General features: G+C 42.0%; 2 protein-coding genes across 2 annotated transcripts; one reads left to right on the top strand and one right to left on the bottom strand.

The window, feature by feature from the left end:
• Window positions 1–2,962: 2,962 nt before the first annotated feature.
• Window positions 2,963–4,709, top strand: LOC128743074 (WD repeat domain phosphoinositide-interacting protein 3). The gene is made up of 4 exons (XM_053839596.1): window positions 2,963–3,353; window positions 3,547–4,169; window positions 4,228–4,450; window positions 4,514–4,709. The coding sequence occupies exons 1-4, from the start codon at window positions 3,287–3,289 to the stop codon at window positions 4,618–4,620; spliced, it is 1,020 nt and encodes a 339-aa protein (XP_053695571.1). The 5' UTR covers window positions 2,963–3,286; the 3' UTR covers window positions 4,621–4,709.
• Window positions 4,710–11,425: 6,716 nt separating this feature from the next.
• LOC128732483 (F-box/LRR-repeat protein 7) lies at window positions 11,426–13,218 on the bottom strand. The gene is made up of 4 exons (XM_053825741.1): window positions 13,126–13,218; window positions 12,672–12,996; window positions 11,625–12,615; window positions 11,426–11,561 (listed from the first exon to the last, which is right to left on the bottom strand). The coding sequence occupies exons 1-4, from the start codon at window positions 13,216–13,218 to the stop codon at window positions 11,426–11,428; spliced, it is 1,545 nt and encodes a 514-aa protein (XP_053681716.1).
• Between the last annotated feature and the right edge of the window lie 1,594 nt (window positions 13,219–14,812).

Below are 14,812 nucleotides of genomic sequence, written 5' to 3'. Positions count from 1 at the left end.
ACTGCCAGAATAATCATTATTTAATTTCTCAGGAACATCTATAATTAACTTGAGTATATTTTTAAATATCCGTTCTGTATTCCTCAAAATCTTTATTTGCCAGTAAAATTCACAACGTATTGCGTACAATAATTATATTTTCTTTCATTGGGTGCAGAAATAATTGTAAGCGTCATTTATGTTACTTGATTATTTAGTTTTATAATCGGTCGGCCTTAACTTTCGGGCTTCAGAGCCACATGCGAAATTTGTTTTGAATTGACATTATGAAATATGTGTTCATAGCAGATTTTTTGATATTAATACCATGCGTTCAAAAGTTAGCATCTTTGAAAAACAAGAGTTCAGAAAAATTATTATTATACTTCACTTTTGAAGAAAAAGGATATCGACAACAAAATGATTAATCTCAAAATTTTACTATTAGTTTGCTTGGCTTCAATTGTGCAATATATCTGAATCAGAAAAAAATAACTGAATAGAGCATTCGATATGAAAAAGAGAAATTGAACTTTTTCTTAGCTGGCACTCCTTCAGATAATTATTATTGCATAAAAATTAAAACTTAAGCTTCTTTTAAAGTCATTAGCTTGATCGCATCGTTTTTACAATGTTAGTGGGTTAGGAAAACAAGACGAGGTCGAAAAATAATGCAAAAGCTGCGCCACAAACATGCTTGAGAATGGGAAATATAATCGATATGATTTCCAGTGCTTGTCATTTTTTATTTATTTATTAAAACATGATACATGACATAAGACATCTGTTTATGACATCTGTCACCATGCGTTTTATTCGTTTATAACGCAAATGCAGCTAATATCGATAGCAACCGATTTTTTGTAAGTTGTGCTTTTGTTATTGCATTTAACTTGTAAAAAGTTGCATAAATAACAATTCAGTTTCACAATACAATTATTGCGTACTACTAGCACTTGCAATATAACATTTAAGTACGTTATTTTTAGTGATCAAAATCAACGATATTTTCGATACAAGGGCGATATTTTTCGAAACCTTTCGAACCAACACGATACCGCGAATACAACGCTATGCGCAGTGAGTCAGGTAACACAGTAGTATCTATTGATTGAAAAGAGCATCCATTGATGTGCAAAATTTGTTTGAAATTTGTATAAATTTATTTGGAAAAATCAACTCACTAGTATTTTTAATCCTGTACACCACTATACCTATATGCTTAAATTAACTGCATTTGTTTTAATTTTTTTTTTGATCACCGTATATTTATGTTGTGGCTTTCGGGTTGATGTTTCTCGGTGAAAATTCAAGTTTATAATTTTTTTTTAAACTACGTTTCGGCTTACTGTTTTTACTCAGCCATCATTAGATTAAACAATATTTATAGTCAATTAAAAAACACTAAACTTTTGTTGTCCGCTGTTTCTTCTATGACGACGCTGTTAGCGTCGTGTGCGGTTCTCTTCTCTGAGAAGATGACACTGACAGATAATTATCATTCCAATTTTGACATTGTCGCTACCTCATCATAACAACTCTTGCCACATACTGTTATTGAGATTGCTGACAGCTACCGTACGCATACTATGCCGCGTATACGTACACGCGATTTGTTGCTGCTGATGTTGGTTTTTCCATGACGTTTTTCAAACTGGGGGAAAACAAATCACCAACACAATCGCAAATTAGCAAGCTCTATGGGACTTTACAGCTCAAGATCGATATGAAAAAGGTGGAAACTTTCGTAAAATATTCATCAATGCCGGTAAATATATTTAGCACCCGGGTAAAAGTATGTAAATATGCATAAATATATTTAATATATTTAATAAATTTGAAGTGATTTGCCCCGTGATGTATACACTCAACCCCCGCTAATATGAAAAACAGCTCGTTCAGATTGGGCGAGTTCATTTTTAATCTGAATATTTGGTAACTCTATTCATTTTCACACACGCGCAAGACGCGTACCCTATGAACTTGTTGTTTTAATTTGACGAAAACAAACGTTTTGAAAACATCTCAAACATGCGCGAATTCTAAAGGTTCGGTTTGTGTAATACGAAATTGGCTCCGCAGTTTCGTCTAAAATGGTCTATTTTGAGTGCTGGAGAGAGATAAGTTGCATATGAGCTATATTGCCAAAGCTCCTGAGCAAGAGGAAACGCATTAAGATTTTTTGCTTTTTTTTTAATTTACCGGTCCACTTTAACGTCAATTGTGTCTGACGCTTGATCGGTTTTTAATGTGAACGCATTCATACCACCGGGGTACAGATTAAAAATGTTCAGATTAAAGAAGGTCATACCAACGGGGGTACACGGTACATAGTAACTCTGTCAGGGCGAACTCGACGCTCCTACAATGAATGTCAAAGGATTGTGCCCACTTGCGTTCAATATCCACCGTTATCGCTCGTGGAAAGCTGGATAAATTTACTTGTCTAATATCTGACATCAGCGCCAGCGCAGGCGAGCGGCGCTCTCGCGCAGCGACTGTGGCCCGCGGGCCGCAGTTTGACACTGGTCTAAGTAGTCGCCTCTGTAATACATCAGTCTCTGTAACTGATGGGGTTCAAATTATGTTGGTTACCCTATATTATGGGACTTTAAAATTATAGCTGCGAATATATTACCTTGAGTTAAACGTACTTTGGTTTAGCCCAAGCAGCAGAGCTTCCAGATTTGTTTAGCTATTTCTATTTTGTTTCCCTATTTTGGTTTATTTATATTTGTTTATTTCGAGATCAATTTGTGCTTACATAGCGAATGCAGGCAGGACATGATACATAACAAAAGTTATTTTCATTCAGCTTATGTTCAGCATATAATAAGCCTCGCATACAGAAGCATTACAGAATCTGTATGCGAGTTTCAGATATCATAGAATTTTGTTCGAATTATGTTGAAAAGTTATAAGAAAATATGGCAGCATTGCGTACAGGTACGTCGCTCGCTGTCGTTACAGGCGGGCAGACAGAATAAATAAATGAGATTACTTTCTCCTGCATCATCTCTTTGGTTGATATCATTAATCGACTGAATTGGAAATAAAGCGGTAGCTACGTTTTGTTTTCCTGATTACTGGAACTGCGGGTCGTAAGATTAAATATCATCTATTTAGTCAGTGCATCGAGTCAAGCAATTGAATATTCTCGCCTGAGAAGTTTGGAAATAATTTCGCTGTACGAGAAATATGATAAGCGAGTTTTATTCCGTCGTCATTAGCGCTGCCCAAAAGTAGGAGTAATTCCGTTTGTGCAGGTAGAAAAAAATTGCAGTGGAAAAAACCCGGAACGGATAGAATGAATCTTTTGGACTGTAACACGTATGGCAACGGGATACTGTATGTCGGATTCAACCAAGATCAAGGTAAGTGCCAAACAACCGGGAGGTGGCGGTGCCTTGTTTACAAAAATTTAATGGGCGAATCAGAGTTCTCCCTCTGGAGATTTTGATGTTTAATAACATTAGAAAAAAAACGGGTTTTGCACGATTGTTTCAATTGACGAAACCTTAATATTCCTGGAAATTTGAAAATAATGAAAAGTACCATCCACCACAGGTTGCTTCGCCTGCGCCACCGACAATGGATTCCGCATATATAATACCGATCCCCTAAAGGAAAAGGAACGTCAGTATTTCACAGATGGCGGCATATCGCATGTGGAGATGCTGTTTCGCTGCAACTATCTCGCGTTTGTTGGCGGAGGGATTCGGCCATTGTATCCGCCCAACAAAGTGCTCGTCTGGGACGATCTTAAAAAGGCACCGGCTATTTCATTGGATTTTAATGCTCCCGTGAAAACCATACGTTTGCGACGAGATAGAATTGTAGTGGTCCTGGAAGGCATAATCAAGGTGTACACGTTCACCCAAACGCCAACCCAGCTGCACGTGTTTGAAACGAGCCAAAACCCACAGGGTCTGTGTGTGCTCTGTCCGAATAGTAACAAATCACTGCTGGCATTCCCGGGTCGCCGTACTGGGCATGTGCAGATCGTGGATTTAGCCAACACCGAAAAAGCACCACAGGAAATTGTCGCTCACGAAACCGCCATCAGTTGCATTGCCCTGAATCTTCAAGGTACCAGATTGGCTACCGCCAGTGACAGAGGAACGCTCATAAGGATCTTTGATACGGCTAATGGAAACAAAATGGCCGAACTAAGACGTGGTTCGAATCAGGTAGTATCGATACATTTTCGTCAAAGTGAACTTTCTAATGTTCTATTTCTTTTAACAGGCTAAAATTTATTGTATCAATTTCAACCACCAATCGACGGCCGTGGTAGTCTCCTCGGATCATGGAACGATTCATGTTTTTAATCTTGATGAGCCAAGAAGCAAAGAGTCTAGCAGTCTGCTGACGAAGTATTTCACCAGCCAATGGTCTTTCTGCAAGTTTTCGATCCCGCAAGGACCACCGTGCATATGCGCATTCGGCTCTGAAAACAATTCAGTAATAGGTGAGAGTAATTCACTGTAGAAAATCTCGTCTTGTGTTCGAAACGTTTTCTTTTTTTTTCTAGTGATATGTGCGGATGGTCATTACTATAAATTTGTCTACAACAGCAAAGGAGAGTGTAGTCGAGAAGTGTGCGCGCAATTCCTGGAAATGACCGATGATCATACTTAATCCAAAACTCGTTCTCTATCAGTGAGAATACTGTCAAAAACTGCTACATAGACTGTGTGACTGAAGTGATTGTCGCGAAATAATGGTGTCTTCAATGAAAAAAAAAAAAAAAAAAAAAAAAAAGAAGCAGTAATAGTTTGACGGTATATGCATATATATATTAACTGCAACAAAACAACAGCAGCTCTTAGCAACTGTAAAGGAAACAGTTTTATTGTTTTGGAGACCTTTTCTGTTGGTTAAAACACTGTCTATTTCTGCAAACGTGATGAATGAAATGGAATACTATATCTATATCTTTAGATACCCGGTATATCCGGGACAAATGATAACCATTAATCTTTAACCCTACTAGAGCTATCTAGCAATTAACCGTAGAATTATTGTATCTGTCATATTCTGAAGCAAAAGAGTTTATTGGAGTAAGATTATTTCGATATATATTTTTGTTGAGCCTCCCAGTCGTGTTAGATTTATTACGAAAGTATTCCTTATTGGTGTGGTAGGAGGAATGAATCTGGTTTAGTGCATAAGTTACTTCGATTCGCGTAGAAAGACTTCTCGTTAGTGCTTGATGGCTTACTCTGGTGAGCAGTTATTGCAATCGAACTTTTACCATAGACTCTCAGGAAACGCCGCGCGTAACCGTCTAGATCTGTCGCGTTTAGGACAGATATTCAGGTGATTGACTTCTGCCATTTAAATCCCTAACGATGGATGGAATTGTTCCAATCATGCTTCAAAAGAGTAAACAGCTTGTCGTTCTCCTCATTACTGAGGTTTGTCGCGCAAGCTTGATACTAAACCATATTCCTAACAGTTGGAGGAAAACGCATAAGTAATTTTCGTTCCAAATAATAGAAGGCGCGACCAGACACTTCCAAAGTCATCCAGACCAATCAGTTTACCGTCCATATTTTTGAAAGTAATGAATAATTAATTGACCGCTAAATTAAAACAAAGGATCGAATTACTAATTCTTTAAGTAAATTTCAATTTACTTATCAAAATAACAAATTTACAATTGACGCACTACAAGTGTTGGTGGGGAAAATTGAAAGCTCTATAGCAACTAAATAAATCTCACAAGCAGTCTTTCTTGATATTGAAAGAGCATTTGACAACACTTCACATTATTCAATTGAAAAGGCAATGAGAAAGCCTGGAGTTAATTACAAAATAATCAGCTGGATTCAAGCCATGCTTGCTACTCGAGAAATTACTGCCCTGCTTGGAGGTATGTCCCAAACAAGCAAAACATCTAGAGGTCGCCCTCAAGGTGGAATACTTTCGACCTTAGTGGTCGCTAGTCTTTGACGATCTGTTTAAAAACCTGACTGACAAAGGCTTTGAGGTGATTTGTTTCGCGGACGATGTAGTAATTAGAGGGAAATTTGATAGTGTAATATCCAATAGAATGCAGTCTGCGTTAAATTTCACAATTAAATAGTGCAGACAGGAGGTCCCAAATATAAATGGCTCGGAAACATCAAACATTTCGGAAACATTTACACACAAGAGGAAATACACCATTTCACCCCAACCAAAGCCTTAGAAGCAATTTTCACCTTATTCTACTTTACCTACTTACTTTACTTTAGTGGCAACGGTCCGTTACCGATCCTGCGCCGAACAAATTATGGTGCTCCAGTACCATCGGTCATGGGCTGCCGTTCTCCAATCCCCACGAACACCAGCTGAACGTGCATCGTCTTCGACAGCATACACCCACCGGGTGCGGAGTCTGCCTCGGAGTCTACGGCCTCTTCCTGGTTCTCTGCTGAAAATAGTTTTGGCTACTCTTTCGTCGGGCATTCTGGCCACGTGTCCAGCCCACCGCAGTCTGCCACATTGCACTACCTTCACTATATCAGCATATTTGTATACTTGGTACAGCCCGTGATTTATGCGTCTGCGCCACACTCCATTTTCCATTTTGCCACCAAGTATAGATCGCAGAAAAATCCCGCTCAAAAACCCCAAGCACTCGCAGATCAGCTTCCTTTAGCGTCCATGATTCGTGTCCGTAAAGGGCCACTGAGAGGATTAGTGTTTTGTAGAGCGCCAGTTTTGTGAGAATTTGCAAACTACGGGGCTTCAGCTGGCTACATAATCCGTAGAAAGCCCGATTCGCGGCTGCAACTCGTCGTTTCACTTCGCGGCTTACATCGTTGTCGCATGTCACGAGTGTACCAAGATATATAGATCTCTCCACTACTTCATATCGTTCTCTATCTAACTCCACCTCGGCACCAACACCACTTGGGCTCCCACGTTCCCTACCAGCAACCATGTACTTCGTTTTGGCAGTGTTAATGGTAAGTCCTAATCTCGCCGCTTCCCTTTTAAAGGGCCTGAAGACCTCTTCCACTGCTCTACGGTTGATTCCGAGCATTCCGAGCACGTTTGCCCTCCGTAATGCACCTTCCAAGGCAATGTTGAATAGCAGGTTAGAGAGTGCATCCCCTTGCTTCAGTCCAATCAACGTCACGAAACCAGCTGAGGTCTCACCCGCTATTCTAACGCATGATTTGGATCCGTCCAGCGTCGCACGAATCAGCGTAACTAGTTTCGTCGGAAAACCATGTTCTAGCATTATCTGCCACAGCTCATTTCGTTTAACTGAATCGTACGCCGCTTTAAAGTGCACAAACAGATGGTGTGTCTGCAAGTTGTACTCCCGGAACTTGTCTAGCAACTGACGCAGGGTAAACATCTGATCCGTCGTGGAGCGACCCTCACGAAAACCAGCTTGGTACTCGCCGACGAAGGACTCCGCTAACGGGCTCAGTCTGCAGTCTGCAGGATACGGGAAAGCACATTGTAGGCAGAATTGAGCAATGTAATTCCTCGATAGTTTTTACACTCCAGTCGATGTCCCTTTTTGAAAATTGAGCAAATGAGGCCATCCAACCACTCCTCCGGCATTTGTTCTTCCGCCCAGATCCTGACAATAATCCGGCGGATTGCTTCGTACAGCCGCTCGCTCCCCGCATTTAGAAGTTCAGCCGGAATACCGTCCTTTCCAGCAGCCTTACCGTTTTTCAGCTCACTGATTGCCTTCTTAACCTCCTCCTGTGTTGGTGGCTCCACATCTTGACCATCGCTTACAATTCCTATCCTGTCCCTGCTGATCTCCGCATTTACCTCTCCATTCAACAGCGTCTGGAAGTGCTCCTTCCACCTGGCTGCTACCGCCGTTTTGTCGGGAAGCACGTTGCCAGCACTATCATTGCACAGCACAGGCATGGCAAAATTCCTGCATCTCACCGTTTTATACAAACTCCGTGTGTCGTTGCTGGCGTATCGCTCCTCTGCGCCGGCGAGCACGTGCTCCTCGTACTCGCGTTTCTTTAGACGATGGATTCTTTTTTCCGCAGCTCTAGTTTCTCTGTACTTCTCTCTGTTTTGACGCGTTGCCGCAGTGGGCTTGCGACTCCTGGCCTGATTCTTTTCATCTGTCACTCTGCCATTCGGCATTAAACCAGCTGTTACACTGTCTTCCACGCGTCGTGCCTACCACCTCTCTCGCAGCTGTTTCGATGGCACCTTGGATGTTCCTCCACAGACTAACAGACGTAACACTGGAACCTAGTTCCATCGCCGACAAAAACTATCATTTCAAATTTCTCTCTAGCCAAGACGCAAACAACAGTCGCTGCGCGAGAACGTCGTTTGCCTGCGCTGGCGCTGCTATCAGATAAAATACGAGTAAATTTATAGCATAGCGTAATTTATAGCTATTCGCTTTGTAAAGCGCGAAGACTGCACCAGGTGGAGCTACTGTTTTTTTTTTCGAGATTTCGAATAATCATTTGAACGACGTTTTGCTAGAAAATTTGTTCGAAGTGTTACGTCTGTTAGTCTGTGGTTCCTCCATAGCCCATTTATATCTTCTCCTTCTACCTGCTGTTCTACGATTCGTTGGTCAAGCTTCCAGGCGTACTCCACTGTTACGCCGTCTGCCCACAGACTAACAGCTATGCTATAAATTTACTGGTATTTTATCTGATAGGAGCGCCAGCGCAGGCAAACGACGTTCTCACGCAGCGACTGTTGTTTGCGTCTTGGCTAGAGGGAAATTTGAAATGATATTTTTTGTCGGCGATGGAGCTAGGCTCCAGTGTTTTTTTTTCAAAGCGAGCTTTCGCCGTGTTCGACAGCCTTGAGCGAATCTTACTCACTACGAGTGGCCTCTAGTAGTCAGAGTCGATATTTGGTCCCCGAAAAGACCGTACATCGATAACATCCGAAAAGTGTCGACCGTCAATCAAGACATGATTGATCTGAGAGCTAGAGTCTCCATTTGGATGCCTCCAGGTGTGTTTCCGAATATTCAAACGTAGAAAGTAGATGCTACAGATGGCCATTTCTCTGGCCGTGGCAAAATTTATGAGCCTCAGACCGTTATCGTTGGTCGACAGATGAAGGCTATGTTCCAATGACTGGACGGAAGAACTCCTCCCTCCTGATCTGCGAATTTGCATCTCCGATGATGATTTTTACGTCGTGTTTTGGGCACTCTCTATAGGTCCTCTCAAGCCTGTCGTTAAACTCGTCCTTAGCATAATCGGATTTATAATTTGTCGGTGCGTATAAGTTGATTAGACTGTAGTTGAAGCATTTGCCCTTAATCCTCAACACGCATATACGATTATCTACGGGTCTCCACCGGATAACTCGTTGCTTTTGTTTTCCCAACACTACGAAACCGACTCCATGTTCTGTCTTTTTACCGCCAATGTAGTAGATGTGGTACTTGAAAGAAGTGCCTGCAATAGGGTCTACTGCACGGAACTCCCTTTCTCCGGAATTTGGCCACCGAACTTCCTGAATAGCCGCGATCTCCACTCCGCGTTATTGCAGCTCTCGAGCAAGCGGGCCAGCCCGTGCCGGTTCATGGAGAGTTCGGACATTCCAGGTACCAAGTTTCCAATCATTATCCCTTAATCGTTTCCTGGTCCCTTGCCGTGTCCTATACCGATTCTTCCGTCCTGAATTTTGTTCTTCGTTATTCGTGGTAATTGAGTTTTTCAGTATACTGCCTCACCGGGGTCGCGAATGGCTGCATCTGGTATCGCATGGATAATTTAAGTATCTGCTTTCTCTTTTATTCAGTCTGGTTATTGGTCTAAAACCATGAGTTCATCCCCGAGGGCTCGGAGTATCATTTAACCATTACTAGCAAAGAGTTGGGAGTAACAACTGCATACTGCATAATGTAATCTGTAAATTGATCAATATCTTCAAGGGAAGCGTTTGGTACGGAAGGTACGCTTGGTTTGGTACGTTTCCTTCCTTGCTTGATTTCAATGAGTTGAATGGAATTAGCTATCATTTCTAATTCCACTTGATTCTTGAGAATTCCCTCTGCGGTACATGCTGCGCAGTTGGCCTGGCCGTTAACAAGAAAAATGATCAATTCATGCAATCGTCATTTTCCAGGATGCCTTCAAGTACTAGCTGCGTTATTGTGTGATAAGATAAGATAAGATAAGATAAGATAAGATAAGATAAGATAAGATAAGATAAGATAAGATAAGATAAGATAAGATAAGATAAGATAAGATAAGATAAGATAAGATAAGATAAGATAAGATAAGATAAGATAAGATAAGATAAGATAAGATAAGATAAGATAAGATAAGATAAGATAAGATAAGATAAGATAAGATAAGATAAGATAAGATAAGATAAGATAAGATAAGATAAGATAAGATAAGATAAGATAAGATAAGATAAGATAAGATAAGATAAGATACTACCTCACCGAGGTTACGATACCTACATCCCGCCGATGGGTCTGCCATCTTAGGTATAGCTTGCGGGATACAGCATTTCATATCCAGCCGCCTGTTCCGGTTGTCCTCTACGGGCATGAAGCATAGACACTGCTAAAAGAGGACCTACGAGCACTCGGAGTTTTCGAACGGCGGATGTTTAGAACCATTCTTGGCGGCTTGCAAGAGAACAGCTAATGGAGGCGAAGAATAAATCACGAGCTTGTGCGTCTCTGCGTCGAACCCAACATTCAGAAAGTGGTTAAACCTGGACGGATACGTTGGGCAGGACATGTTGCCAGAATGCCGGTCAACTATCCTACAAAAATGGCTTTCGCATCGGATCCGGTAGGAACAAGACCAATAGGGGCACAGCGAGCAAGGTGACAATTCCAGATGGACCGAGATCCGGCGAGTATTGGGTGCCCGCGGAACTGCTGGTTCCGGAAACCAGGTGCCATGATAGATGAAGGAATTATGCTACGCAGGCCTTGTCATAAGACGTTAGGCCAAATAAGAAGAAAAAGAAGAGTCCAGGACCGAGTATAGTGGGGAGGAATTCCTGATGCGGCAAGAGCCACCCCGGCTGCGTGCTGGTAGATGATGGTAGACAATGATTAAACAGCAACTTCGACGGAGAAGTAGCCTACTAGCGAAACATAACAACCTCTACCCGGAAGTGATAACTATCAACGAGCCACCTCTGGTATGCCACGGATGTAGTAGTAGTTGAACTAGTTGAACAAGTTGAGGTAGTCGACGAGCTGCTGTATTTGGGATCCTTGGTGACCATTTGTGGTAGTTTTTCAGTTCGGTATAGAAATGTTGAGAAGCTCTGAATAACATTCCGATTTATTTACACACTATTTTACACAAAAAAACTACAAAATATATTTTTCCCTCCACGCTTCCGTATAACGTTCATTTGTCATTGTATAATATGTTTTTTAATCTGCGTCCCTACATTGTAAAATAAACCAGTGCATTTTGATTAACTAGTTTTTGCACAGAGCATAATCAACAATTCAATTGAAAATCAAATCATTATAGTTGCTAAGCACATGATAAGCCGAAACGCGGCAGCTGGTTGTGGTTCGCACCACTGTGGTTCGGTCGGCACGTTCGAAATTTGCCTTCACGGTTTCGTAGTATCGACCATCACTGAAAGAAAAACGAGCTCCTTCAAACGCCAAACTTTTTGGGCATGACTCTTACAAGACTTACCTCAGCACCATGCAGCGCAGTTTCGGGCACTTGACACGTAGTAAATCGATTGCCTTTTGGCTCTTGTCCGAAAAGCGGAGATTCTCCGGATCCCAGCGTAGCTCCAGCCGTTCCAGTTTCGGACAGGACGATCCGATTGTATCCATCAGTTGATCAACGTGAACGTTGCCAATCAACCGTTCGGTGGTACCCATCACGACGATTTTCACATTGGCCAACGTAGGCAGAATGGTCATCCACAGAGCGTCGGTGATATGGGTCATTCCGGACAGTACGCATGCCTGCAGTTGGCCACCGTAGCGAGTGATGAAACGTCCCAGAGCTTCATCGGAAATATTGTCTGACGAGTCTAGATCAAGTGCGATTAAGCTTTTAGGGTTGCCACCTTCGGCCCAGGTCTTCAGTACGGTGTCGTTGAATCCATTAATTTGACCAGCACTGAGAAATCGTAGTGAAGGAATGCGGGTCAAAATATCGATCAAACTTTCGCTACTCAAATCGGTACCGGAGATATCCAGCTCCTGAACCGAACACTTGTCCCATTCGGCTTGCATGACGAACTCGGATTTTAGATTGGTGCCATTCATTAGCAAACATTTGAGTTGTTTGGAACGAGCCAATAGAGCCTTAAGAGTTGATCCGACGACTTTGTTGCAATAATTGACGGCTAGACACTCCAGCTGGATGCAGTTTGAACTGAACGCATCGATATGCGAGTCATCGATGAAGTTAATACCGTACAAGTTGATGACACGCAGATTTGGCGTAGCGGACTTTAGCTTATGAACGTTGATGACCTCGTAGATTTCCTCTTCCTCTTCTTCGCACTTTTCGTAGGTACCGATCAAGTGAAGTACTTCCAGACCATTGATGAAATTGTAGATTTTACGCATGAAACCCTCCATAAAGATGACCTCCGACAGACAGATACACATGTAACGCAGTTTTGCTGGGAACGCTTGCATCTCGCTAAAGTCGTGAAGCTGCATAGCTAGAGTCAGTGAAATTTAGTTAAAATTCCAGAGGAAAATGTCAAAGACATCTTACCAGTTGAAAAGTCCAGTAGCATGTGCGTCAGATTGGGACACTTGCTGGATAGTTCGTGCAGTACGGTGTGAGTGATCAACTCAATCGGCAGTTCGATGTAACGCAATGAAGCTCCGAAGCGGACGGAAACCATATGGAGCAGAGAATCCAACGAACCGACGTGCAATCCGGATACTTCCGGGCGCAGTGACACGTTTTTCCACAGCTTGGTGTCGTAGGCGATCGTACGCCAACGACGACAGACCATAGCCATGCGACATATCTCAAGATGACTCAGGTAGGAGAAGATGTGTAAAATTACCTTATCCGGAAGTTTTTCAATAGACTGAAAGTAGAACGTGGTACAATTAGTACAGAACACAATGAATTGGCTTCAAATAATCTTATATAATTTGAGAAACGTATTTTAGTCCATAAAAAGCAATTTGAAAACTGTAGTGTCAATCACACAGACCGTATTGGCGAAGGGGCTCTTGCCATCCTCGGTAAAATACAGCTGCGATGCTTCGAGGGCAACCTGATTCCACACGTCACTTGAAATGTCCATTATTCGGCACTATTAGACACGGTTTTGAAGCAGGAACAAGCGAAAACAATGACCCGGTTATCGTCCAGAAAGGTTTCGGGCAACAGTTCGGGGAAACTTTGTCGTGGAAAAGTCTCGGATCAGTGTGAGTGTGAAAATTTTTGACAGAATTTTCCGCATCTCTCGCAAGCTGAGCTGCTGAGAGTGGCTAATATTAATAATGTTTTGGGAAGATGAATTAAGACGCCAACCAGAACGCAATTGGCGCTACAATGTTCGGTTGGCTTGTAGTGCGTTGTGAGAATATGGCCTAAATTTAACCTCACGCGCGTGCGGTTTGACGAGAGCACTCCTGTCACGTGAGAGCGCATGCGTATCATGAGGCACGGTTGCCCGAGACAGCGGGCGTGTTGTCATGGGAACGTTTCATACACATCGTTTTGTTTACCGTGCGGAAGTTGATGTTGAGCTGGAAATAGAGAGATAAACATTTTTTGTAGTTTCTACTCGTTGAGGAATTAAGTGGCGAACACAACAACGAAACATCATAACAACAAACACAACAAGTTGGTACGACATTGACCGCAACGGAGGGCATGGATTTCGCGGCCATATTGGCTAACCGCTGATGGTGGGTGAGAAATACTGGCAGTTGGTAGCAGTAAGTATTTGGCTATTTTCGCTGTGCAAACGGTGAGCGGCTTAGGAGGTACTTACTGTTCGGCTTCGGCGAACGTTGCTGCTAAAGCTTTCATCTCGGATCAAATTCGACGACATGTCTATGGCACTCCAGGAATCCATGGCACTTGCTCGTTTCAATGATGGCTGATTTGTATTTACTGGTTGGGACGAACAATGTCGTTAGGAAAGAGCGAAAATGCAGTTCCACAAAGATTAGGTACCAATTTTGAGAACACAAAGGACGATTGCAAAACCTTTAGTTTAGAGAAGATGAATGGCTGTAGAAACAAGTTAATAAACAAAGTTTATTTTTCTTAATTGTTGGGGTGATTTGCACCAGGAAAAGGATTAACTGACATAAGTTTTGCTTCGAATTCTATATGATAAATTGGTAAGTAATTCAGAAACAGAATCTTCAAAAAAGCTGATTAAAAAGCATCCCCAAATTATCTCAGTTTATGACGACAATGCTCTACCCAAACATTGTTTTGAGTGGCGCTAACACTTTGAAAACGGCAATTTTAATATTTAGCAAGGAGGGAACGATTGGAGAATCGGACACCTTGCTAGGTAAAGGCTTGTATTGGACGCAAAATGAGCTCGCAAAAGCATTAGGCGTGACACAGACAATCGTGTTAAGGGTCCATCCTGTGAATAAAAAAAGAATGTTTCTCCGTCATGCACCGTAAACACGAAAGATGCAGCAAAGCTTTGTTGAGATCTCCAGCGATATTGTAGATAATAAATAGCTCTACAAATACGCTATGGATAAATCTTTCAAATTACGTTTAACTGAGGTGGTACAGTCAAATGAATCAAAATTGAAACTAAGTGATCGTGCCATGCCTAGTGGCTGATGCGATCAAAAGGAGCCGATTCATTATAAACTGCTACCTACAATTAGTTGGTACGAGACTATGCTTTATTATTCCGA

The sequence above is a fragment of the Sabethes cyaneus genome, chromosome 1, assembly GCF_943734655.1.
Source record: "Sabethes cyaneus chromosome 1, idSabCyanKW18_F2, whole genome shotgun sequence".
NCBI classification, from domain to species: Eukaryota; Metazoa; Arthropoda; class Insecta; order Diptera; family Culicidae; genus Sabethes; species Sabethes cyaneus.
This window is presented reverse-complemented; position numbering and strand designations above follow the sequence as displayed.